The sequence below is a fragment of the Rhynchophorus ferrugineus genome, unplaced genomic scaffold, assembly GCF_030347505.1.
Source record: "Rhynchophorus ferrugineus isolate W39M unplaced genomic scaffold, kcgeb_rfMv2 rfM4, whole genome shotgun sequence".
NCBI classification, from domain to species: Eukaryota; Metazoa; Arthropoda; class Insecta; order Coleoptera; family Curculionidae; genus Rhynchophorus; species Rhynchophorus ferrugineus.
The window spans coordinates 38,345,811-38,373,657 of NW_027472583.1; the positions used below are offsets into that span (position 1 = coordinate 38,345,811).

A 27,847-nucleotide genomic window follows, 5' to 3' on the forward strand; every position below is an offset into this window, starting at 1 on the left:
TGCATTCTATAATTTTGGAAATAAATAAAATTTACACTATAAATATACATATTGTTCATTGTATTAATACAGTACAAAATAATATTTATGTCATTGATATCACAGGAATAGAAAATACCTACAGAGAATAACTTAATACATCAGTCAAGGCAAATAAGTTGCTGATGTACTAAAATAATATTTTATGTCTTAAAATAGCAGAAAACAGTAAACTGAAACCTTTATGGAATTATATATACAACATTTACTATTATTAGCTACTGCTATAACATCTCAAAATTATCTGTCTCTGGAATAAAATGATCTTGAACATGTTGTTCAAAAATATTAAAATCTACATTCTCATTAAATATTTTTAAACATAGTGGACACATCTTTTCACAACAGTCTACACTTTCATGCTGTCTTCTTAGAGGACTTTCACTTGCAGAACTCTGTTCCATCATTGTCTCTGTGGATTTGTTCTCATAGGTTTTCTGTGGTAAGCCTTCAGTTGATGTGCTCTTTTCTACCTTTGACTTTTGCTGTCGAATACTTTCTTTCTCCATATTTTCTGAAACAGAATTAGTGAATAATGATTTTAATTTAAGCCTTTTCTATTTACCTTTAAAACTATTTATGTTTTTAATATTCTCATGTAAAACTGTTTGCTGCTGTAACACAAGCTCCTTTAATGTTTTTAGATATTCTGCAAATTTTTGTATTTCATCAACTATATCATCTCTTAGTTCCTCATCCAATAAATAGGCACATTTTTCTGTATTCATTCCATCACATACTAAAGTCATATTTGATAATTCTGAACACAGTACATCAAGTTCCTGTCGCTGCTTTGAAAAACTATCAGATAATTTTAATGAGATATCTTCCAATTCAAAACTAATTTTGTCATTTTCTTCTATTTTTTTCTGTAAAACTTTTGTTTGGAGTTCATGTTTGGTAAAAGTTTTAGATCTAATTAAATTTGAGTGTTGTGAAGCATGATTAGAATGCTAAAAATACACATTGATATTGATAATAGATAGTAATTGTTAATTAATTTTGGTAAATTACCTGCAATATTGTGTCATTCATTTTTGTTAGTTGTGATCCTAATGATTTGTTTGCTTTTGTCAATTTTCCTAGTTTGGTCCATAAGTCTTGGTTTTCTTTAGTTACCATACTAACTTTATCTTGTAGTTGTCCTTTTTGTTCAGATAATTCAGCAACCTGTACAAATGTTAAAAATTAACAAAAACTCCATATAAAATAAAATAACTCACCTGAGCTCTTAAACAATCTAATTCAGTCAGAGACTTTTTGCTTGCTTCTTGCCTACTGCACTCTATACGTAAATGTACATTTTCATTTTCTAAATATGCAACCCTTTGTTGCAAATCTCTACATCTATCTCTCAATGTATAAAACGCAATTTGCACAGCATACTGGGAGCCTTGCAACTCATCCATTTTAACTTTCTTTTTGCTTAAGCTCTATATTATTAAAAACACATATGACTCAACAAAAATGATAATTAAGAGATATACGACCTACAGTAATTCTTTAACTGCACATTAACAACGATCGATTTAGATTTATAAAACGTAAACATTTATTAAAATAGTATTACTAGCACTTTGTTTTGACAAAGACTGATTAATTATTAAAAAGATAACAAATTAACGTCACCATCAAAAATGTATGAAAGATAACCTCTCAACTGTATTATAGATATCTCCTTTTTTGTTACATGTCATCAAACAGGAGCACCACCTAGTAATTTTAGAAAGATGATTTCATAGTATAAAGCAGAAATCTTTTGAAAGCACTTGTGATATTACTCATAGATGGCACTGTAATATTCCTCAATAAAGTTTGAAAATAATTTAAATTTTATAAATCTTTGATATTTTATTGTTTATTTTACACGTAATTGTGGAGCACAATCCGACTGGTAATAAATTGTAATATACAGTTTATGACAGCTAGCTTTATATATATAAAGTAATCTACAGATTCTATAATCAGTCTGGAGGAACAATTGTCCTTGTAAGCTTGAAAGGGAGTACAAAAATATTTTTTATAAGGACAGCAACTTGGAATAATGTAGCGTATTATTGATTCTATAAAACATAACCCTTTATAAAATTATTTTTATTATAGGGTTCTGCCATACCTCTAATTATAACTTCTTTTTCGAATGGACTTTTAATTCCACAACATTTTAAACAGTAATGCATTACATCCACTCTATAATCTATTGTCGGCCTTCCCTTACCATATTCAGAATACCGTTTTGCTAAAAAATGGTGTACACTTTCCGGTTTTAACATTCTATATCTGAAGAATACGACCGAAATCAAAATGTCAACGAATTGAAAAATACAGATAGTTGTTAAAAATACCGTGTATGCTGCAAAATATGCCGAACCGTTTTTTCTCCACAGTCCTACAATTTGACAAAAGTTCAAATAAAGTGTTTTAAAGTTACTGTCAGCTTACCTATGAATCCCATTATGCAAACAAAATATAAAAATATGAACAATGTCGTCTGTTCTAAGATCGGTTCGTAAATAACATTAGGCCGAAACGTCATGCCACAATTAAGATAAATCACCGAATGTTGACCTATGGTAAGTAAAAGTATACATATTTGTAAAATTATCACCCACCAAAAATTGGAGATGTTCTTCAGTTTCAAAAAACACTCCATAATAAAAAAGTATGACAACGTTTATCGATAATCGTGACAACTTTTATGTCAGATCTTTTGGTAATAAATATTGACAGTGACAATTGCTGTGTAAACGTTATATTTATTTTATTAATTAAAACTGTTGTTATTAGTTAAAACTGAAACTCAGTAGTTTCCTTTAGTAACAATTTTTTTTGAGTGTACTAAGCCATTAATACAGTTAATATTGTTATCGTATTAAATGTCCACGAAATCACGTGTTCACATAATTGATGACATTTTTCACTCAATATATCTATAAATTTACATCTTGTTGTCATTTCGATTGTTTTATGAGGAATTAATAAATAATATCATATATGTATTATATATTATATATTATATTTTTGTGGCTATTTGTGTATTTATATAATTTTAGGCATAATTACGGTTTGATGTTAATATTTAAACATTATCTAAAATAAATTTAACTTTAAATCTATAATCAGATAGATGTATACGACTGTACATTTTAGATTTTATATCATTCAAAGTAGGATGCTGTAGGTAGGTCTTGTCAAGGTTTTGCCGGAAAATATAGGTAACAATTTTTAGACTTACTAAATACACACGTTGGTAATACTTTTTTACCAACTCATACTTATTTTCTTTAATAATCATCGGTTTTCAGTATGTACGCTGGCCATGCTTTTTATTTTGTCACTTCCAAATCAGACAATTTGGAATCCGAAGAAGGCCGGTTTGTCCAAAATTTTCAGACTAACTCCAATACATGTCACATGTCCGAAAACTATAAATCCTGCGGGTATGAGGAGGTCGTAAGTGGCCAGACCCACAAAATACAGAGAATACTCTATATTTCGTATTCTATATTTTGTGGCCAGTCTACTGCATTCCGTTGGTCAAGTGGATGTAGCCAAAAAATCTTGGGTATCTGGTAGGCCTACTATGCCACTTTCAAGCCATTATCCAATTTGTTATGTTTACATTATTATTGCTTATTTATACTCTATTAAAATAACAGTGAACATAAGTCATCACCCAGTCGAATGTATTGCCTTTCAATTCACTTGATTGTCGAACCTCTGCAAAATTCTTCAAAACATTAGTGATAATTATTACAGGTTATAAGTCGGCATGGGGCATCATGGTTTTGATAAATTTCAAATCTCTTATTATTACTCTGATTAAAAATGCCGAAGCCACTAGGTAGTCAGAGTCAGAAACAGGTTGCGTCTGTAATCAATTACTTCCAACAAGAACGAGATAATATATGCAATAGATATACTATGATATTAAAATAAATTACATTTAATAGCATTATTTTTGTTTTATAATTTTATTTAAAATTTTTAATTTATTTTTTATTTAGAGATGAACTAAAACTCAAAAGTTGATGCTGCAATGTTACGACGTTTTAACGTCATGAATTTATATGACCTGAGTTCGCCATTTTTGACGAAAACCTGGAGGCGTGAAATTTGGTACTGCTAAAGCTTATATCGAGAAAGAATTTTTAGACCTAAAATGTTTGTGTAATATGCGCCTTAAACAAATAAATTGAAACAAAACAAAATATGATCAAATTAAGCACCAGGAACAGCCGTCAGGACGGTGACACAAAATATATGAACACATATTTTAGGACCTGGCCGAGGCCGACGCGCTATCAGCTCTGACTGTTATACGATAGATTTCTGGTAGTTTCTGTTGTACGTAAATCAACTAGGGGCGCGTAATTTTTTAAATGAAAATCTGGCAACGTTGTATCGCAAAATTAAGTAAGACAAATTTGAGCAACAAATTTTAAAGTGAGTGTGATAAAACGTTATTAAACGAAGTTATTTTATTTTAGGCAGTGTTATTTAAGATTTTGTGTTATTTTCGCTTATGCCCATATTTTTGGAACTATTAAAGAGTTATGGCAAATCTGAATACTAAATGATTAGGAATAGTATAATAACGAAAAATTATATTTTACATTTTTTGTAGGTCCATCCCAATATAGATTAACAAATTTCGGGAATAACAAAAATCGTATGTCCACTTTGTATACAAGGTATTTAGAATTTCGAAATCAGCTTTTCCTTTAATTTGATGTCTGGTCTAACAGAGAACAGCTAAGAAAAATTGTTCTTGCTTAAGGAGTGATAATAATTGATATGGTTCTACAGAGAGTAGATCCTTGTACTAGAGGTAATTCTAATGGTTTAGACTCAACAGTTAAAATCAGCAGTTAAAATGAATTTTGCAAATAATATTAACAATTAAAAAAGGTTTCATAGAATTCCTCATTTATAGGCGAGTTGTTAGTTCCGACTTGGGACCTAAGACAAAGTAGAAAAAGCATTAGATTTGAAGGGCGAAAGTCATAGAAAGTCAACTATCTGCAATGGCGAGATAGAGCAGTATAATAAATAAATTATTTTAAAACTTTGGTGTCTGGTGTATTTATTGTTTTTGCAATATATATTTTAAAACTATATGCATCCATAAAGTAATGCAAATATCAGTAAAACAAAACACATAAATTGTATAGATTGGAACACAGGACAAATAGAAACAATTATGAATTATTAGCAATACATTTGTAAACATTTTAAAGCATTGATAAATATTAAGATTTTTAAGGATTAATGCCATAAGATTATTGTATTACATTTTCTTCTGGGACCCTTGTATAAATTATTTTGATTATTTACTTTATAGACCTAATTTTTAAAAAATTAATAGTAAATTTAATGATTGTAAATACATTCCTTAAATACACATTTCAAAATTGTAAAAGATAAAATACGTAATTGTGTTCGTTATTGTTTTAATATACATGGTAAAGTTAAATATTTATTTAAAAATTGTTTTATTCTTATATTCTCTGTTTTAATATACAAACAAGTATTATTTCATTTATTATTCCATACTTATCTTTATATATTTCTTAGAACATTACAATAAAAAAGATCATCAATTATAAGAGCTATAATTGCGATTTATTATGATTTGTGATTTATTAACTAAAAAACTAAATTAACTAATTAACTAAAAATTTTTAAATTGAGTTTCAAGGGAAATTTTATGTTAATTTATGAATTAAAGATAATTTGTTGTATTTATGTTATATTCTTCAAATATACGTAATTTGCAAGAACTGGCAATGTCACAAATTCAAATTATTCTGCAAAATAGTTGTATATTATTGTTGTTTTAATGCAAGCTGATAATGTAATTAATCAATTTACTACAGAATAAAATATTTTTAGAATATATTTTTTAAGAAAACGATATTTGATCAATAGAATTTTGCAAAAGAAATGATTTAATAAAAGAAGGAACGTAATAATTGGAAAATGTTTTTCTGGTTTTTCATACAGCTTCAATAATAAAAGTGGATAAATACGGTGACAAACATTTATTCAAAATAGTATTACTAGCACTTTGTTTTAAACATGACTGATTTATTAATAAAATACAACAGATTAACATCATCATCAAAATTGTATCAACTCACAAATGTTTTATGTAATCTATCCAAATAAACAGCCAATGCAAGTCAATACGTTGCAATGTTGGTACATCAATTTGAATTTCTTGGATCAAGTTGCCGCTTTTGGCTTGCAGCGTATGCCGGTTTATAACATTTAATTATCACTAATTGGAAAATTTTGTTTGACAACCGGACAAACCAGCACCAACAAAAATCGAATTTCATGGATTGATTTCGTTGCATGTTTCGACGTACCATACATAGACTATTCTCATTTTAACTAAAAGTGAAAGAAATAAAATTAAATAAAAAAGAGTAAAATGTGAAGAAAAAATCTGTTCCGAGTTTAAATTGAATTTTACATTTTTACAAACTGCATTCGGCAGTATATTCGACGTCGTCTATGGGGTCCAATGACGTTTTTATTGGAAGAATTATATAGTCTATTTAAAATAACAGTGAACTTACCGCATGATGATGGGGAATGTATTGCTTATTGCAGTTTGTAAATTTATTTTAAAATCAGAGATAATTTTTCCTTATTTATTTCATTTCATTCTAGTTAAAAAGAGACATATAGCTGATTCGTCCGAGCTTTTAAGAGAATCAGCCTATGAAATTCGCTTGGTTGTAAATATGTTTATAGAAGTTTGGGGCATTCGCAACACCTATTTCGGCTGGAGTTCCATAGAGTAATATCTTGGGACCACTCATATATCTGCTCTATACTGCTAGTAACCTATCAACAAAAGAAACAGTACTTGGAACATTTGCCGATGACACAGTTATAATGGCAAGAGATGCATCTCTGTCTAAGGCTATAGAACAAGTACAAGTAGCGGTCAACAAGATCTAGAAATTGACTAGAGACTGGAAAATATAGTTTAATAACTCCAAATCTATCCATGTTAATTTTGCCTTGCGGCGAAATGATAAAAACCTAATTATATCACTTGACGGATGTCCGATTCTTCAAGCAGAATCAGCTAAATACCTCGAAATTTATCTCGATGGTAGAAACATCATGTTAGGCAAAAAGCAGAGCAGACTAACCTCAAAGTCAAGTAACTCTACGGGTTAGTCGAAAGATACTCCCAACTTGACCTAAAATCAAAGAGATTGGTTTATCAGTCAATCAAAAAGCCAATTTGAACCTATAGGGTGCAAATATAGGGTTGCACTAAAACATCTAACGAAATAGTAATCTAGTTATATGATTAATTAATTCTTATCGCTACGTAACTAACGAAGAGCTGAACGATAACCTCGAAATTACTTATTTATTACTACTGTTCTGATGTTCTTGCATTAATACACAATCAAGGCGAGCATGGGATTAATACATCAGTGTGTATTTCCCAAAGAACAGTATGTAGTAATAAATTAATTTGTAAATTAAGACTGTACTAAGAATATCTAATGTAATATGTTATTAATAAAAAAATTAATTTTTTATATAGGAGATGATTTGACGAGAAACCAAAAACTAAACGTAAAAAAGGAAATATGCTTTACGTCGTTCCAAATATATAAATATAAACTACTATATATTCTAATAAAGCAGCCAATGCACGTTAACCAAATGTGTGATGCAACGTTGCCACATCAAATATAAGTTTTCGTTTATTTTGAATCTGACAGCAAAATATTAATGTGAGTAAAATAATAAAACATAATGTTATAAATATATATATATATATATATATATATATATATATATATATATATATATATATATATATATATAATACGTTAATTATTTTAATTAATTAATTTTTATACGTTAAGTTAATTTTATTTTAATACGTTGTTGATGGCGAGCATTGGCTGTTTTATTGGAACGACTATTTATTAGATGTATATTGTTAAAAGGAATTATAATTGGTAACATACTTTTTCCATCATTTGGGTACATGTATAAGTATTGTGAATTAATTTTGTGATATTTAGTTTAAAGCTAATTTGTGGAAATATTTTGAACAAACGAAGAAACCTAATAATTGGGAAAAGCTTTTTCTTTTTTTTTAATACTATTACGAGGCTACCGCACAATAATAATCAGAATTTAATTTAGACGATAAAAATAAATGAAGTTTGCTGACACTTCTAGGACTAAATGTTAAAAGAATTTTAAGAAAAAAATGCCTATTTGTGTACATGTATATTGGGAAGTGTTATGAATTGAATATGAATTTTGAGATATTATATTATATAGAGATATTATTATATATATGTTTCCAACAAGAAGAACAAACTTAATCACTGGGTAAGGCTTTTTTCTGATTTTTTTAAATACGACTTCAATGATAAAAGTAAGTAAATGCTATACTTGCACGACCATGAATAAATAATGATAGAAATTCAAGAAAGAAATGTATATTTGGGTGCACGTATAAATATTACACTTATTATTAAAAATTAAACTTTTTGAGTCAGTAATGCCAAGAAATTATTATAATAAATTGCATAAATGCAAGTTTTCACCAATATTTAAATAACTCGGGAGAACGATTAATTTCCTGTTGATTTTATTTATTTATTTTATTGATTCTTAATTTTTGTTAAAGCAATTGTATAATTCCAAATACATAGTTAAATGTATGCCGGCCGAGGTCGACTATAGTAGGCTTATAATAATAATACCGACGAGACGATATCGTATAGGGGCCACGATGCCTTAGTACTCAAGAGTTGCTCTGTAACGTAGATCGACTTAAGTCGTCGCGGTTGTGGACGCGCCGATAAACTCCGAATATCATATCGAACACACCGATAAATTGGAAAAAAGCAAGATTGGCGGTGGATATCCAAAAATGGAAATTGGCGCGCGAAACAAAATAATAACATAGAACTCAATTTTCAACAGTTTTTACAGGACTGCAGGTAGTAATGAGATGATAAAATAGTGTCCAAAATCTGTGTATTTATGTGTCAGTTAATGGATGTAAAAGTTATAGGCGCTCAGTCCGCGTACAGGATAAAAAAGGGGAATAAAATTCGGTTGGAATATTCGGTTTGATTTCCGCGAATTGATTTATGTTGAACCAATTGGTGTTTAAACGCCCTTACGATGGGCCGAGTGGATTGTGTTGAAATCTGATGCTGGATTATCGGTCGTGGGCAAGCGGAGGTTTAATAATGTTCCTTGGGAGAGAGCACAATGGCCAAACCCAAGAAATTAAGAAAGATTATCTTGGGTGTTTTTATTGGAGTGATATGCTCGCAAATTTTTTTTAACGTTGGTAATTTTTGCCGGCCTCATCTGGTCGATCGATCAAAAGCTATGAGACAGGACAGCCTGGAAAGATTTTATCCTGAGGATGCGCAGAATGGCAGGAAAAATCTTCTGTTTGCCGGTAAGCACATAATCATTTTCATTTAAATTAGTCTTTAAACGTCATGCCTTTAACATAAAACTGGATTTGTTCAAATTTAAGGGTTTGAACGACATTTTATCTTGAATATATAAAATTTATCAAGAGTTACTAGAGAAGTCTTATTATTATATTAGATTCTCATTTTTATGTATAATGTTTTAATATCTTTTTGAGTAACTTGATATTTTATGGCTGAACTAATTCCACAGGTCACCATATTTATCATGTTTAGAAAGACGCTAAATCTTATTATTTTAAGCTCACTAGATTTATACATTTATATATTCATGGCCAGTTAGATACCAATTTTTTTCAATTTTTTTCAATGCGTGAAATATTAAAACTTACTATAAGAGTAAGATTTATTATACTGTTGATTGCATTGTTTATTAGTAAGTTCTCAGCCTATGTTTTATTATAAAATAAAATAATAAAATATATTATTATAAAATATACTTCGTAAAATGGGATTTAAAAATATTTATTGATAATTAGGTTTTTCAATATGTTGCCAATTATATTCTAATATATGATTATTTTAATATCCTAATAATAATTTTACTTGTTACTTAATATTTTAAAATACGATCATTAATATAAGATAATTTTACAATTGTTTATATCCATTAATATTTTAAAAAACTAATGCTATTTATTAGACGTTCTTTTTCTTGGATATTTGAAAAATTTAAAAGGCATTTAGAATAAATCGGATTTTATTTTAGAAATGATATGTATTCAAATTACATTGTAATTATATCTTTTAAAATATTTTTGGTATATTATTTTAAAACTCGTTTATTGCAAATAATTCTATACTTTGACGTAAATAACAACGCATAAGAAATGCATTCCAATTTGTTTTCACAACATGAAACGAAAACTTTGAACTTTCTAAACCATTGCTTACTTAATGGTTTTCGGAGAAATGAGAAATCCCATTTAATAGAATGGTAAAACCATTTATCTTATGACAACTGCAGATCACATTAAGTTATTCATGAATTGTCATTAATACAAGGGTTTAGAAACTTTAGTAAAATTTTATGTCAAACGTCAATGGACAGGTACTTGTGACAATATTTTAAAAGACTTAAAACGGACTAGTCATTACTGTTACCGTAAACTAAATATAATAGATGTAAATGTATAATAAATTGCTGGTATACATTAGATTAAGGTCATTAGGTCTGTATTTAAAATAATAGTAACTGATACTGATAAATGATATGAAGCATTAAAGTTCGTTAATTTAAATACGCAAATTAGGAATGTTCAGGAATATATTCGTTTTTATACAGTAATTAGTAATAATATCTAATATTAGTTTAGTTGCTAAAACATTCCACAATAATAGATATGTCTAGAACCCAAAAATTGATATTATTTTACAAATTTGAGCTTGCTGTATGTAACTAGGGCCTAGGGGCGTTTCGGGATAATTCGTACCCTAACTGGCGAGTTGTTAATTAAAACTCCATTACAGAAGACATCCGGTTTTATCTAACCTAAGTTTAATGTTTTTTGTTATATACTCTTGCTTATAGATAATCACAATTATAATAATAACCAGAAATATCAATTTAAAACCATGTCCGGTGGGAATCGAATCAGCAGTTGGACAGTAATCGCAGTCGTTATGATATGTCGTTTTGGTTTTATAATAATTCAATTTTCTTTAGGATAGGACAATTTTTCTATTGAAGGAACTTTTCCTTGGGCAACACCAATAAAATGTAATAATGTTATTAAATATCGTCTGTTTGAACACGCGGATTTTGAATCCTTAGCGTACTCTCCAGCTAAAACTCTCAAGATTACAATATCAGATTAGATTATCTTTGCAATCTGGTTAAAACTAATGAATTTGATTTAACTATTTAAATATTGATATTCTGAAGCCAACATCAGATAATACTTCAGCCAGATAATAAAGCTTGAAAATAATGTTTTGCAAATATTATTGGACGTCAATGCAATTTAAATACATAATGAATTTGCAGGCGAGTTTGTAAGTAATGGGTAAACAATTCGAACATGCTGACTTGCCGAATCGATAGAATATAATATGACAAATTCGTTCAACATCCCAGTTTTCTTGCGTATCAGACAGGAAACATTTTCTGTGGATTATGTAATGTATATATTATGATCATTTTGCTTTTCCGAACCATATGTGTTATATCGCGCTATTAATATGCTCTAGCTACGGACTATATATTCGAGGAACATAGCTTGTTAATGCTTGTGTAGCGACCTTGAGGCATATCAAATTTTACATAGTGGAATGACGGTCTACAAAATACCCAGAAATATAATCCAAGATGTTGAACACGGGCGGGGTGCCAGCGGCGCCAACTAGAACCCGATAACGAATAGCTGGCAACCCCGAGACGTTTATCTGGGATGTTATTGAAGGGTATTACCAATCATTCAGTAAACGACCATCGTTTGGTTTGGATATGCCCCCATCAACTGCCCAAGCCTCGTCAACAGGTAACACCGCTGTCATCCGTTTTATCTGTTTTGTATTTTCTAATTTTTTTATATTGCCAATAAATAACGGCCACATAATGTAAACACCACTGTTTCATTTCGTCTTACCTCCATTCACCGAGCCATATCAATTTACCCTAAACTTGTTTTAAAATCAAAACAATTAATAAATGTTTTAATTTTAAAATTAATTAGTGTAGTTAAGTGGAATTCGAGCAAAAGTATCGCATCAGAAACTGTAAGGCATAAAAGGTGGATTGAAAGTGCTCAAAGACCTCTGGCTGTAAATTATTTCAATTAGGAAGTATTCAAGCTTCGAAAAACACCCCTAGTCCATGGATTCTTGACACATGAATCCTAGTTTCGGAAGTAAGGCCACCGAAGGCGGATTAGAAGTTGCTGTGAACTGCTATAGTCTACTAGAATTGGGACAAAAGCTCGCCGTTCAGGGTGTACGGTCACCAAAGGCGGATTGCATAGTTCAGTTTCTTATCCTTAGACTATTGGAATCTGGAGTCACTAAAACGTGCAAAACCATTCCATACTGTGGGTATACCATGAAAATTTGAGTAGAGTCAGTGCGATTTCGAAGATAATTAAAAGCAAATTGACGGACGACGGTACAGGCGGTACTAAAAAATAATCTATAAGACTACAGGCAGTTCAGAAGGGACAATGACAATGATGAATTAAAACGTTTGAAACAGACTAGGGATGCCGAAAAAATATTTGCTTTGGAAAAAATATCAATATTTTTGGCCCATATTTTTTTAAACTTTTTAAATTGGTACTTAATTTTAAGGGTTGGTATTTTTTATATTATGAATATTTTTAAAAAATATCGATATATCTATATTTTTTAATATATCGATATACCGAAATATCAATATTTTTCTCAGTGGCCGATACCACTGATTAGTTCAATGTGATAGCGTTATTAGTTACTGATTACATATACATTATATTTATACAACATACAACAGCATTTACACTACCGCACTTATGATACACCACTGTTAGGTATACTTCTACGTTCCATCCAAATCTCAACGTTGTTCTTAGTGACTCTTTGCTTGCTCTATCATTTTGATGTTCTTTGACCTTTTCGTATTTCCTTAAATCTTGTCAATGATACTACAAGTTTTAGCTGTGGTGACGCTCTTTGTTGGTTTTGTATAAATAGCCTTGTATAACCTCCTGGATCTTAACGTTACATCTGGAATTACTTTTGTCGCTTATTTTTTCCGTGTCACCTTATTTACACACTCAATGTTAAGGGCATCTTTGACGTGTTCATTTAGTTCTGAGTGTTCCATCGATACATATATTATTATTAAGACATAACTCATTAAAAAAATGTGTTGTCGAACATTTAAAATTATTAGTGTATGCTGCTTATTTGTTTAAAATATAACTTATCAATAAGTACATTACTAATTATCAACTCTGTTTACCTTGGAATTTCAAAATAAAACTGAACTTATTATTTGCTATTTTTTTTCGCTCGAGTAGATTCTCAAAAAAAAATCAATAATATTAAATTATTATTACATCAGTCACCTGATAAAGTATGTCAATGATAAAACTAACCCCATAGTTTTTTATGTATACATATGGCTACCTGTGGTGAGGCTCTTATAGTTAATTTAACAATAATCATAATACAATTATTTTAACATAATTATTTATGAATTACTAAATCATATGTGAATTGTTACATATCAATAAAATCTAGGATAAAAGTTTGGTACGAAACCAATTTTCGAAGAAGTTGAACGAGTATTATTGGATGTGGTTTTATAATAATATATAATCGGAAAAACATATCAAGGGGTGAAATACGTCTGTCTTTTCTCGCTTGCACTTTTTATTTTAAATTGATGGGACGAAAATGTTGCTGTCTATTAGTTATACTATTCGTTCACTTTTACTGAATTTTAAATCCTAAAAACAAACTATATTGTAAATATTCAAAAAGTTTTTAAACGACTGAAAATATTATTTTGAGATGTACATCAAAAGAAACATAATAATAATAAAAAAAGAATATCTAGGGTTTTGTAAAATATACATCTTTGAATAAAACCGACAAACCAAAAAATAATGATCTAGAAAGATCAAATATGCAGCTGTATTTCTTTACATATTCTAGACTATACGTTAAAATAAAAAGGTCTCCCTTATTTAGACTTTCCGCTAATTGGAAATAGTATTTGGATGAATATGGCTATAGATTATTTTAAAACCTGCCAATACACTTCAATTATACACAATACTACCAAATATACCCAATATTGATTTATTAATAAGGTGTTGAGCCTTCATATGCTATGAATAGTTTCCAACGGTGTATTATCTTATTATTGTACCAAAACAGTCTCCATTTGCTTCACTGATGTTGGAAATGGAAATCTACTGCTAACTCGGTGCTTTATGAGTTCCTTAAGCTTTTTATTGACGTTTGCTTATTGCACTGGATAGAGAAGATGCTTGATTATATTCTGATGCTGCTTAAACTAATACTGAAACTTTTTGGCTGTATGTATGGGCGCATTATCATTTTGGATATGGCAGCGTTTGGCAGCAATATGTAGTAAGAACATAGTAAGAACCTCATCATTGAAAATGTCGAGATGTGAATGATGACCAGTTGAATACCGCGATGTTGCCTCCTCAATATTAACCCCCATGCTTGACTGGCAGGTAGCAGGCACTACATATCTTAGGCTTCTTTTGGGGTTCTCCATATATAAATTTTGCCGTTTGTAGGAAACTAGATAAACAATCATTCGTCGATTCATACTACGTTATTCCAATCATAAATGTCCAGATTTTATTATCGTTCTATCAATTTTTCGCAGATTTGCGTTCGATTTCGTTACAAAGGGTTTCGCAATAGCCACATTGCATTCACGTTCTGTTTTTGTCGAAACAGTATTACTCAAGTTTAGTGGTAGTTTTATATTCTAACCAAAGTGTATAATAGAGTGAAATATAACTTACAAGACTTAGCATGTAAACTGACTGAAAACTGAAAATATACTCGTTATTATTTTTTAGTAACTAAAGTAATAAAATGATCTTTTACACAGGCTGTTTCTTTGAACTTTCAATAGCGTTAGCTAACATTTTTTCAGAGAGGGTATGATATTTTAACGTTTCTGTTTGGTAAGAACCAACAAAACTTACAACTTATAGAAAATTGATTTACAAAATTAGTGTCTATTCACCGAAATTATGAGGTACGTGAAACCTTCACTCTAATTTACATGAGTTCGAGGTTTCATCAGTATATATTTATTTATGGTCAGTAATATAATTTGGTAGATATTTGCTCGTAAATTTTTTGCATTAAGAAAATTATAATATCATGTTATATCCGTATACGTTCAGCTTCTTAGATACTTATCATATAGATTTTACACTTACAGTAAGTGAAAATATGTATTAGTTTTAACGGCGATAATGAAGTTAATATAGGTTGCGATATGAGAAGTTCTATTATTTCAAGATTGTATAAGTTTTCTGAGATTAATTTCAACCTATTGTTCTTCTGGAGCTTATTGATTCTCATTATCATCAGCAATAAAATCACTAATGTGTGGTAAGACCGCTGGACTGAATCAACTTTCAACAGAAATAACCTGTGGGGAAACATTTTTTTTGACGGGTTCATTTTCTGCTTGTTTCAAAGAGCTTGTGAAAAAAATCAAGTCAAGAAGTGGAGCCAGAAATACTAAATTGTAGATATAAGATTTGCACACTCAGTCAATAATGACCCTGATCCAGTTGACTTTGTAGGCGAGTACTGTAATCCAGATTCATTGTGAATTGTCGTGATGATACATCAAATTCTTTTTATATTTTCTAAATTGGCATTATCAACACTTAAACCTATTTCGGCTTTGTACTGCTGATATCCCAACAACAAAAGAAACAGTACTTGGAACATTTGCCAACGACACAGTTATAATTGCAAAAGATGTATCTCTGTCTAAGGCTGTAGAAAAAGTGCAAGTTGCGGTCAATAAGATCTATAAATGGACTAGAGCATGAAAATACAGCTTAATAGCTCCAAATCTGTCCATGTTAATTTTGTGTTGCGGCTAAATGACAAAAACGTAATTATATCACTTGAATGATGCTCGATTCCTCAAGCAGAATCAGCTAAATACCTCGGAATATATCTCGATGGTAGGTTAGCAGAGCATATCAGACTCAAAGTTAAACATCTGAACTGGTCAGTTAGAAGATACTCTCAACTTGATCTAAAATCAAAGAGATTGAACAGTACTATTAAATTAATTTATAAATTAAGAGTATCTAAGTATATCTAATGTAAGATGTATTTAATTTTAAAAAATTTAAATCGTTTAATATGTTGAAAATGAGAATCTCAGTTGAAATAACGCTACTTAAAATTCTATTATATTTAATAAATCTATCTCTAATAATTGATAACTCTTCATACTTAACAAAATTATATCTTCTTTCTTAAATGTTGCCGCTAATCGGTTAATGGGAGCAGCTAGTGGATGGAATAATGCTGGAATTATCTTAGAAAGGAGATTGGTAAAGATCAACCTTATTTCACGTATTATAGTATTTTATCAGTATTTCGATTAAATCATTTTTATGGCCAGGACGAAATAAAAATAGTGATGTTACACGCTAAGCGATTGTTATTTATTGTCGAAATAAAATTAAACCAATAAAATATAAAGAACAGTAAGAGGTCACGTGACAGAGTTACCTGTGAGTCGGTTGGTCTGTCGATCGGAGCACGACACAAGGTCAGTGACTGAACCCTTAAGTAATATCCGAGATCAACGATTCGGGGTTACCAGTTCTTCGTATCCGTTGGTTCCGATGCCAATGCTGCACCCTATACTTGTTTAAAATTTAACTATATAGGTTAATATTTTTCATTATATCATAGACTACACTCGAAAGTTGTAAAATTCTACATATTTCCCAAGGTTACTACATATTTTATTATATTTATTTAAGTAATAGGTAATAAAAAAAATTATCTCATAAAAAGAGCATCAAATTTGTAGTATTTATTGAATTTTTACAATTTTATGTATGTCATTTGTTTGTATTGCAAATATTTGTTTTTTTTTATGACCACTCTACTCAATATGTATTTAAGTTATGAAACGTGTAGGGTTCAAAAACTATTTTTTTACTTCAAAATTATTTTATTTTAACGGAAATAGTAGTTTATTTGAGCGGCTTATTGAACTGAAAGCCTAGATAATACTGCTTGTTCAATCCTATTTTGTTTTTATAAATAAGACTTCAATAGTATAAAAACTATCACTTATTACATCACGTCACCAGATACTAGATTTTGAAAAAAGTCCAGTGCCGTATTAATTGCGCTATATAATACTTCCCTCCTGAAGAAGTGACAAAAGGATCAAGTTACACTTGCATTTAAATTATTTATCAGTATTGTCATACCTTCGTCCGCCATCTTTTGAATTGCAGCTTTTTTACCCAAATTTGCATACCCTGTATGGCTTCCCAAGTTTTGATGACTTCAAATTCCAACAATCTATAGACTATTAAGAATAACTTAAAAAAGATATATTAATATTACTAAAACGTTTTGACGATATTTTCAATATATAATCAAAAAGACAAAAGTCTATATTAAAATACATGCAAATTATCTCAGCACTCACTAACCTTTTTTAAATTGCATGTAGTTAAATCTAATATCCATATCCTAAAACTTAATAATCAAAAACAAAATATTAATATAATAACAAAAGTATCATGAGTAAGATTACTTTCAGAACTGCACCTTCAGACTTCAGCACTTTATTATTTACAATATAGAAATTATATTAATGTAACGTATTTATAATCATTAATTAAACTATTGACTTTAGTCTATTTAGACTACTTGTTGTCTATAGTTACGTATTTTATTGCATTAATTGTTAAACATCTTACTAGAATCAGCAGCAGATTAAAATATTTACCAAATTATTGTTAATAATTCACAATTTCTACTATTTGGCCCATGTGTTCCATCTAGGCAAATTATGTATTTACTTTCATGTTATCTACATATTTTCATTATTTTATTTATCTATTAATATAATTTATAACTTTTATACATATCTTTCACTTAAAATATGTATTGAAAAGTAATAAATGTAACGAGAAAAACAAGCTTACTTGATAAAAAAGAATAATTTCGTTACCGATATTTTTAAATAAATCGTTCTTTACTTTCAGTAAATTTGTTTATTTCAAACTATCATTTTATGTAGTTTTATGTAAACTTTACAGAAAAATTTTAATACATTTTACAATTAGTTCTAACACAAGTATGTTATGTCTCCAGAACCTTATCAATTACTACCAGTTCTTAAACTAGAACAAGTTTTCTTAGCTGTTTTGAGTTCACCAGATATCAAATTAAGTGAAAATCTTAAATTTAAAAATGGATTGATTGACGTTTATATTATAAATCCGAAAAAGCTGCTTGCGAAACTCTAAATACCATGTGAACAGAGTACAGACGATTCTTGTTATTCTGGAATTTTGTTAATATATATTAGGATAAAATTTTCGTATATGCCGTATTTGTCTTTCACAACCGAATATAGCTTCCGATAAATCAGACACATTATTTTGTGTCCCTATAAGTAATGTAAAATGTAACTTTATATGATCATACTTTTCTTAATTGTCAGATCATAACCAGTATAACTCTTTAATAGTTCCAAAAATACGGGAATAACCACAAGTAGTACAAAATCTTAAATAATATTGCTTAAAATTAAATACAAAACATTAGAACTTGTTTTCTGAATTAAAATTGCTTTGTCGGCATTTTGCGGTACAGCGCTACCAAATTCACGACCGTATTCAATTAGGTACAATAGAAATGGCGAATAATATATTGTATTAGAATTGGGTCTTTTTATTCTTATTTTATTCCACCTTTTGTGCCTCTATAGCTTTATTTGCGTTACTTTTGCCTGAACTCCACTTAACTATGTCGAGAAGTTGCGGAATCAATACTAGAGTGACAAACTTAAAACTATAACTGTAGAGAACAACCATTCCAAAAAAACATCCGGTCTTACTCAGCCTGGTTGCTGGTTTTCCTTGTCGGGTTTTATATTATCGCAAGGCCATGCTGAAATGGAATGTAACATGAAAAAAATTAAATGAAAGAAGTGTGCCATTACATATGGAATATAATATCGTTAAAACTTTTGTCATAGCATCTCACGGTGATATGAATCAGATTGGTTTAAAACTCCGTCGCATAGATCTAGTTGAATTCTAGGGCATTTGTCTAGTGGTTGTCCTCATCGTCTGGCACGTAGTGCGGTCCAACTGGAACTAATTGTTGCCTACATTTTTAGACGTTTCATAGCCAATAAAAATATTTTTCAAAAACCTATTTCTATGCCGGCTGAGCATATTATGAACGAAATAATGTATTAAGAATTAGACGATAAGTCATCTACTTTATATTTACCCATATTCTTTAGATATTAGCTGCTTGCATGTATTTTCCTCGGTGATATAATATAGAAGATGCCAAGTATCAATATAAATAATTATTAAATAACCTAACCTAACTATCAAATACAAATATTTGTCTACATACAATAACGGTTTTCCATTCATATTATGCAGTTATTCGGTATATACAGATGCTAATTATAGATCACTCAAAATTGCATTTTTGACATTCATTATAATCAATGAATTACATGACTTATAGTGAAGGAACTTCGCTCAAAAACAGACATACAGACATTTATACGTGAAAGGAAAGGTCCAAAAAGGGGGAAAATGGCTGACATATGAATCGCCAGGCAAAATATAAGAGATTTTGTGGCGTATTGCGACTAGCGATTAAAAGTGGATCTAGTACGATAATAACAAGTGTAAAACGTCATGTGCTCCCAAGAGAGCCATTCACGTTGATGCCGAAACGGAATGTTCAAAGTCATAAAGTTTTATTGTACACATGATCGGATTAGCAAAGCGTAGTGTACTGCCAGCTGCTAAAACGGAATGAATCTGTTGATGCCGTTGCATCAACATACCCCAATACCACGACAGAGCAGATGCAAAATCATCATCTTGCATGACAACTCGAAAGCGAAGTTTTTCCTCACTTAGAGTACTAACCAGACATAGCACAGGCTTTCGAAATACCGAAGAAGTGCGAAAATGGATTAATGTTTGGATCGCTCCTGGAACAAACCAAGCCAATATCGTTCTGTTGATATGGTATCGCCATGTTACCAGTTGGCAAAGAGTTGTAGAAAACTATAGAAAATATTTTGATTATTATATAATGGGCCAATTTTTTAAACAACTTTTTAAAGCGAATAAATGATCACAATGCTTGCAAGTATCTAATACAATTAGGTTTGATTCACTTACCGAAGTAATACCTATAATCAATAATATTACCGAGAATGTTATGACCTGAGTCACTAGGATTATATGAACAAGCTTTAAATAATTGGCTATGTTTCTTTCCGTAAAAAGCAATGATAACAGTTTCTTTTGCATTTACAGGTCGAAGAGTCACTTTGTTGCTGATAAGCAGTTAAATTTCGATTTTACGACCATATATTCGAGAGAACTCGAACGTTAAGTATAATATCCCGTAGAGTTGTTTATATAATTTATATCTCTTATCATTTTTATCCTTTCTCATTTTAGTTAATCAGGAGTACCCAAAATGTATGCCAATGTAGACAGCGTTTAAATCCAACTTTAACTTGTAGTAATCGTAGTAGAGGTAATCTCTTTTTAAATATTTCTAAAAATTTATTTTTATTCAATATTATATATTCAATAAGAATATACAATTTATATTAACAGGCCTATAAATTAATTTTAAAGGATTTACGACAGATGCTGTTACTATGTATTAAATACCCTCGGGTACATTTGTAATTAACTTCATTTTGAAGTCTCATTGGCAGACTTCAATTATCAATATGTGTTCCTTTCGTCGAAGTGCGAACAAAATATTTCTTCACTTGTACAATAAATCGCTTATGCTTATCGCTGTAAGAAGCTTATCGCAACCATGATCCATGGATTTGAATAGACGAATACTGGTTTCGAGGTTTTAAAACTGGTGATCTTGACACCGAAGACAAAAAGCGTCTGGATAGCCAAAAATGTACGAGTATTTGCAGTGGTATTGAGGCATTACTCGATGATGATCCATATAAAAGGCAAGAAGAATATGCATTGGGAGTAACACAAGAAACCTTTTTCAGTGACTTGAAGAACATGGAAATGATTAAATAGCTTGAATATTTTGTGCCATATGAATTGAAACCAAGAGACATTAAAATTGATTGACATTCGGTTATGCATGAAATACTGTTTCAACGATATAGAAAAATATTTTGCATCGTTTTGTTATTTGTGATGAGAAGTAGATTCATTACGATAATCCAAAGCAAAAAAACTTATGGGGACCACCTGGTCATCCATCAAAATCAACGGTGAAGTCAAATGTCCATGGCTCCAAGTTAATGCTCTATATTTAGTGGGATCAGCTTGGTGTGGTATACTATGACTGCTAAAATTTAATGAACCATCATGGGTCTATTGAGTACAATTAAAATTTCATTATTTTAGTATCGAAATTGTATTAGTTTTTTACTAAATAGTAATAATCGTGGTTAAGTCACTAGAACAGTTGATTAATAATGTTCGTGTCTGAAGGTTATGTTGGCTAAACATAATAATTACTACTCCTATCAGTTATCACTTATTTAAGTAATGTTTTTAGGGTTTTCAAAATTGAATAGAAGTTGTCTTGGTAGTGGTCAAGGCGACAGGACGGTCCTCCTACTGGTGCTATAGTAGCGGGTTCAAATTCCGCTGACGCACGGTTATGCATTTATGTTTGTGATTGTCCATAGGCAACAGCATGAAATCTAACAAGGGAAGTCATTCCTGTTATACCAGTAACTAAACTGGATAAGATGTCTTATATACTAGTGGTGAAATGGACAGGATTTAAAAACAAACCTTTTTATTTATATTAAAGACTATTTTATTTTGACGGAAAGAAATAGCGACTTATTGAATATGCCCTAAAAACGATACTACCGGTTTATTCCTCCTATTCTAATGTAATCCATTTTACTGTAAATACATCATTCATTACAGCACGCCACCAGGAGCAATCGTTAGTCTGCTGACCCTGTGCATTAGGGTATAATCGTAATTGCCCTTCGGGTATAGTATTGTACTCATGGCCGATCAATTTCTTTGCTATATAGTTGCGATGCAGCATCCAAGAGAAATAGGTCGTTGAGGTTAGACTCCTGGTAATAAAAGTGTTCTGCTGTTACATAATTTTTACTATGTTCATTATTGGATGTTGTGTGTTTACTAGTGGGTATTCGATTAGTGACTGAATATTAATCATGTTTGAAGAAGGAAAGACTTAGAATAGAATAACTTATTGATACTGACTAAAATTGGGAGAATATGTTTTTGATTTAGACATTGACATGAAGAACAATACATTTGTCAAGTTATAAACATGAATGGAAGTGTATTAAAGTAATATGTATGTTGATTTGACTGTTATTTTAACTAAATAATGATATATACACTTTTTATAGTTTACAAGCGTAGAATTATAAAAGTAAATGAATAACAAGGATAAAAACACATAGTGAATTGTAAAATTTTATTCGGATTTAACAAATATTCATGGAAAGTTTTATATTAACACACACAAAATTATGGAAATGGAAAAGTCGTTTTCAATTTGCTTATTAGAATAACTCTACGAGTCTTTTTAGTTGTATCTAATCTATAAAAGTAATTAAATTATTAGTCAAGACGTCACTGTACAAAGCATGAACTCATTACCTATTTTATTTTTAATAGAAAGGTTCTTTGTTTCGCTTTTCTACCTTTAGAGTAGTAGCTGTTAGAGCATTAGCGTGTCTTTAACAATTAATATTGTTTTTATGAAACGATTTGTCAACTCTTGTCAGCACATTTTTCCTTAGAGTATTATCCTCTACCACTCTGCAAAATCCTATCAACAGTTACACCTGTAGTCAATTGATCTTTGAGCTTATTCTCTTCGGCTTTTGTCAATTTTTTGTAACAAATCTCATATTTATGCTCAACATGTGTCTCAGGGATACTTGACCTAAAATAGATGTTGTTACTAAAACATATAACGACTAAAATATACTTCTAATTGTCACCAGTCAATGCAATTTTTGTTATTCTTAACGGTCAAACTCCATTACTGAATTGACTACTTCTAGCTCGTGGCCGACATACTGTAGATATATTTTCATAACGTTGAAATGAATATACGTTGTCAAGATAAGTTGAAATAATGGATTATACCCAGGAATGTTTTCTTGCAGAATTGACAAACTAAATTCTCTCTATAAATGTAATATTTATCTTAATAAATTTATTCAAAATAATTTAAATAAAGTCAAAGGATACTTACTTTTGGACTTTCATTTTGAAAACCAATTATTATGGTTTTTATTATTAAAAGCATGCTCTCAATGATCTATTCCACTCACAGGCAGCCATAGAAAAACAGAGAGCGTGAAAAATGGCAATCGTCCGGCGATTATTCCCGATTGCAAATTCCGATTTTATCCGGACGCACAGGGTCTGCAGTTTAACGAATACTCGCCACCAGGTAACACAGCGGTTAATAGTACAGATGCTGTATAACAGCACTCTCCTAACTAACTACAAAAGCGACGTACTTTGTCGTTGTATTGTCTGGACAGCTTATAATTATAATTAAATTATTTGGGACTATGACTTATATCTTCATCCGCTAGTTTAACTTTGCTGATCTTTTGAATTGTTGTTATTTAGTGTATATGGAGCAGTTTCTAATGTTTTGATGTCTCCAAATTCCAATAGTTTGATCATCTGAACCATTGAAATCTGTCTTTTTAAATATAAGGCTGATATAATGCGTTGTTTCAGAGGTAGTAAGCTTCATTACATCTTTCAATCAATATTTGGGTTTAATCTTAAATTATTATGTAAAAATACGCGATGATAAAAATTTAACTGAACGAGTTAATATTTTTTCATCTTATGAAAAAAATCATTAAATTTATATGAACAGAAAAGTAGAAACAATGCTTATATTATAAGCGAAAATCACCGTGTAAATTATAATTTTTATCTACTTATTTTTTAAACATGTCTTGTCAAAACCTTGACATCTAAATACACAAAACTTTACGACATACACGATTCAGTAGAATGTCTAAAAACACTACCGAAAAATTTATTTTCAGTTCACAGTTTATTATTAGTTATATTTTTTAGACCATGGAGATTACATTAATTCATGTGTGCGAAACGATGATGGTTTATAATCTAATAAGTATTTATTAAAATATTTAGATTATTATTTAAATACTTAGCTTAACCCAGTTTTATTGGGGTTTTAAATATTCTTTAAGTTATTCTTTCAAGAAAGTAACTTAGGTTTTGACCAAACATTTTCGAAACAGATACTATCAATGAGTTAACCTAATCGACGTAAGAGAAGCAAAAGCTCTTGTAGCTTAGCCGACACAGCTTATTCCTTCAGTCGTCTTCTGTATTACTTAACCCGAATATTTGAACTTTTCAACTTGCTCTAACTGAATGATGTTGAGATTTACAATAACAGACAATCCGTCACTTGTTAATATTTTGGTCTTTTCTTAATTATTTGTCAAGCCATATAGTTCTACAACATCACGTTAGACGAAAAGCAAAACACATTTGAACCAAAATAAAACAACTACACTGGTTAGTTGGAAGATACTCTCAACTTGATCTAAAATCAAGGAGGTTGATCTATAAGACAATTATAAAGCCAATTTGGACCTATGGTTGCACCCCATATGGGCTGGCACTAAAAATTCAAATCAACTAATCATTAAAATTAGAATTAATAATTAAAAATTAATTTATAATAAAGATTGTACTAAGCCTACATAATAAAGATGTTATAAAAAATAGTTCCGCAATCACAACTATCATTAAGAAAGCTAGAAGTCTCAAGTTTATGATTTTCATAAATACTTTTCTAACACTGTAGGATTTACATCCTGATAGTTTTTACAATATTTACTATCTCTTTTTTTCAATATAGGAACAATTATTGTTTTCTTCCTTTCTGACGGTACACTCGCTAAATGTGTGTGAATAGACATTTAGAACATGAAACCGTTGATGGAGTGAACTTGGTCGACTCGAGCGACCTTACCACATTTTAATGATTTGGTTGTTGTTCGCAATTCGTCAATTTTTGGCTCGTCATCAGGAAATTAACTTTCTGGAATGTAAATTACTGGCTAATTTTCTCACCCTTGTGATGTGTCTTTATTGTAAAGCTGCATGAAGAACTCTCTTCATCGTTGAAGATATTTTTGTATCTTGAAGAATTAAGTGATTAATGTGTTGACGCAACAGGAGAACAAATCTGAAATAGTTGTTGAGTTTGTCACAAAGGATGTCCACTTGATATATAACACAGCCTCGAATTTTAATATGTTTTATTTTACAGTGTGTGTTGTTTTGTTGTCTGTTTGAGAAGCAGTTCTTGCTACATGACTGGGATTTAATTGCTGATAAACTCTATCTATTTCGTTTACCGTTTGTTTTACGAGCACAATGTCTGCAAAACTTTAAATAAAAAAATATAGGGACAAAAACTGTGTATAAGCCAAGCTGGAAAAGGTCATCGTGTCCCTGAATTTAAGCGATACCTGCGTGCCAGTTACCTGTTTACGATACCACTATCTTTTGTTTGCTAGACAGGCATTTTACTAAGCGAAACGCGGGGCCTTTAACTTTAAAATAACTGATTGTATTTTACCACGTTTGTTATCATAATTTTTAATATGCATTTACTTGTTGTTATATCTATGTATTAAGTATAATGTAATAATTCAAACAAGGATATTCATTTTTATTAATCCAAATATTCCTTTTTGTTTAAATACCTTTTGTGGTCTCATAAGATAACAGAAGACAACGTACTTTTGCTTGAACATATTTCATTTTAAGTCCTATTTAAAATCTAACGATATATCTAATCAAAGTATAACCATGTTTACTTTATATGTCATTATCATATATGTCATTTTATCACAGCCTTGGAACGATATTTCTCAAGGTTTGTAAAGTAAATTAATTGAATTATGTAACAAAAATGGTAGAAACTCCAAAAATAAATGTCTCTCAACCAAATTGTTACATTATTATAAAGGGAATTTATCCAAATTTGGTACTACAGATTAATTTTTTTATATTGGAACGATATTTCTCAAGGCTTTAAAAGCAAATTAAGTGAGTTATGTATCAAAAATGGTAACTTAGAATAGAACTGTTGTAAATTTGTGCAAGCAAGCATTATATTTGAATTCATATAGATAATTAGTTATTGTAAATAATTTTTAAATATCAGTTTTATTTCATATCGATTGTATTCATCAAAACATCAAGACGTCTGATCAGGGCTCTTATAAATTGGTGTAAAATATTATTTCTTATATTAGTTGCATAAAATATGATAATTCCGACTGCATGTTTGCAATGTGAAACAGTCTATATTTTTCTGAAGCCACCTTGGTTTATGCTCGGTCATCAGTTTTGGGAGATTTAGTAACTTAGCACAATCTTGTCCAGTATTTCGACATATCTGCGCATTATATTTGTACATAGTTAAGGGGTTATATTATCTTGCTGCCTTAAAATTAACCATTTTTAATTTTTTATATGAAAGTACTAAAAAATCTTTGAAATTTTGATATTATAATGGACATTTTCTTAAATTAATTTTATCTTACATTGGATATGCTTAGTTATCTTAATATAAATACTTAGTACAATCTTAATTTATATAATTAATTTATTATTATTATTATTATTCAGTTGTACTTGCATCAATATACAAGCAGGATCAGTGTGGAAATACACATATTAGTATGTTGCAACGCTTCATCGTTTGTCGGAAATAATCAAATTCACAGAGAAACTGACACTTCAGATATTAAGCACTTCATATCTCAACTTTCCACAAACAACAACTCAGCTCAAGTTCTTCTGAAAACGCGCTTGCTCGCGAGCTGGTCGGTATGCTGGGACATTAGTACCACGTCACCGCTAATCTCACCTTTTTCCAGGCTGCAACGACCTCATCCGTTGCTGCAGTCATAATTTTTGCTTCCATACGACAGCACCCAACCGTGCGTTAACTGAAGATCGCGACAGTTAGTTTCATTAGCTGTTCTTTCGCCAGGTGTTCGAGCCCAATAACGGTTGTTCGGTTGGAAGGTGCTGTATGCCCAAACTTAATGAAGTAGCAGTAGTGATCTACAGTGAGACGGTTTCGGTTTAGTGTACTGGTAAGCACAAAGGCAATCCCACGTAACCTTGTCCAACTCGTTACTTTAGGGTGAGTCTCCATGACCGGGCATGTGTTACGCATTTTTCCGCATGGTTTTAGCCAAAAAAATGACTATTGTAGTTCGAAGTGCCTTCAGATTGCTTATTGTTTAGGTCGATGCAGAATGCACATATTTTCAAAATATTGAAGAACTAATGATGATTGGATCGCAACCAACATCATGTTGACGCGGTATTGGGATGTTGCCATAAAAATGAAAAACATTTATAGAAAACGATGGAAAATATTTTTATAATTACTATACATATTTAAAAGTGAAAAAGTGACTAGAATACATGCAAGCACCTAATAATTATATCAATTGCAAAAAAATTCTCCTT

At 30.3% G+C, this 27,847-nt stretch overlaps 2 protein-coding genes and 1 long non-coding RNA gene across 4 annotated transcripts in view; 1 reads left to right on the top strand and 2 right to left on the bottom strand.

Annotated features, from left to right (window-relative positions):
• Positions 1-39: 39 nt before the first annotated feature.
• Positions 40-1,704, bottom strand: spn-F (C2H2-type zinc binding domain-containing protein spindle-F). 2 transcript variants are annotated; one of them, XM_076403659.1, is made up of 5 exons: positions 1,530-1,704; positions 1,263-1,472; positions 1,054-1,209; positions 605-992; positions 40-553 (listed from the first exon to the last, which is right to left on the bottom strand). In XM_076403659.1, exons 2-5 carry the CDS (start codon positions 1,446-1,448, stop codon positions 264-266), a joined length of 1,020 nt encoding a protein of 339 aa, XP_076259774.1. In that variant the 5' UTR covers positions 1,449-1,472; positions 1,530-1,704; the 3' UTR covers positions 40-263. The 2 variants fall into 2 exon arrangements, with proteins under 2 accessions (XP_076259774.1, XP_076259773.1); XM_076403658.1 differs by having other exon boundaries at positions 1,534-1,674.
• Positions 1,705-2,006: 302 nt separating this feature from the next.
• LOC143196416 (uncharacterized) lies at positions 2,007-2,674 on the bottom strand. Its single transcript, XR_013005743.1, has 3 exons — positions 2,482-2,674; positions 2,156-2,428; positions 2,007-2,102 (listed from the first exon to the last, which is right to left on the bottom strand). It is a non-coding gene; the product is annotated as an uncharacterized LOC143196416 (long non-coding RNA).
• A 6,162-nt stretch (positions 2,675-8,836) lies between these two features.
• Positions 8,837-27,847, top strand: part of Chsy (Chondroitin sulfate synthase) — a 157,069-nt gene continuing 138,058 nt past the window's right edge. The window contains exon 1 of the mRNA XM_076401947.1: positions 8,837-9,514. Coding sequence (XP_076258062.1) covers positions 9,319-9,514 — 196 coding nt within the window. The 5' untranslated portion in view covers positions 8,837-9,318. The remainder of the gene's footprint in view (positions 9,515-27,847) is intronic.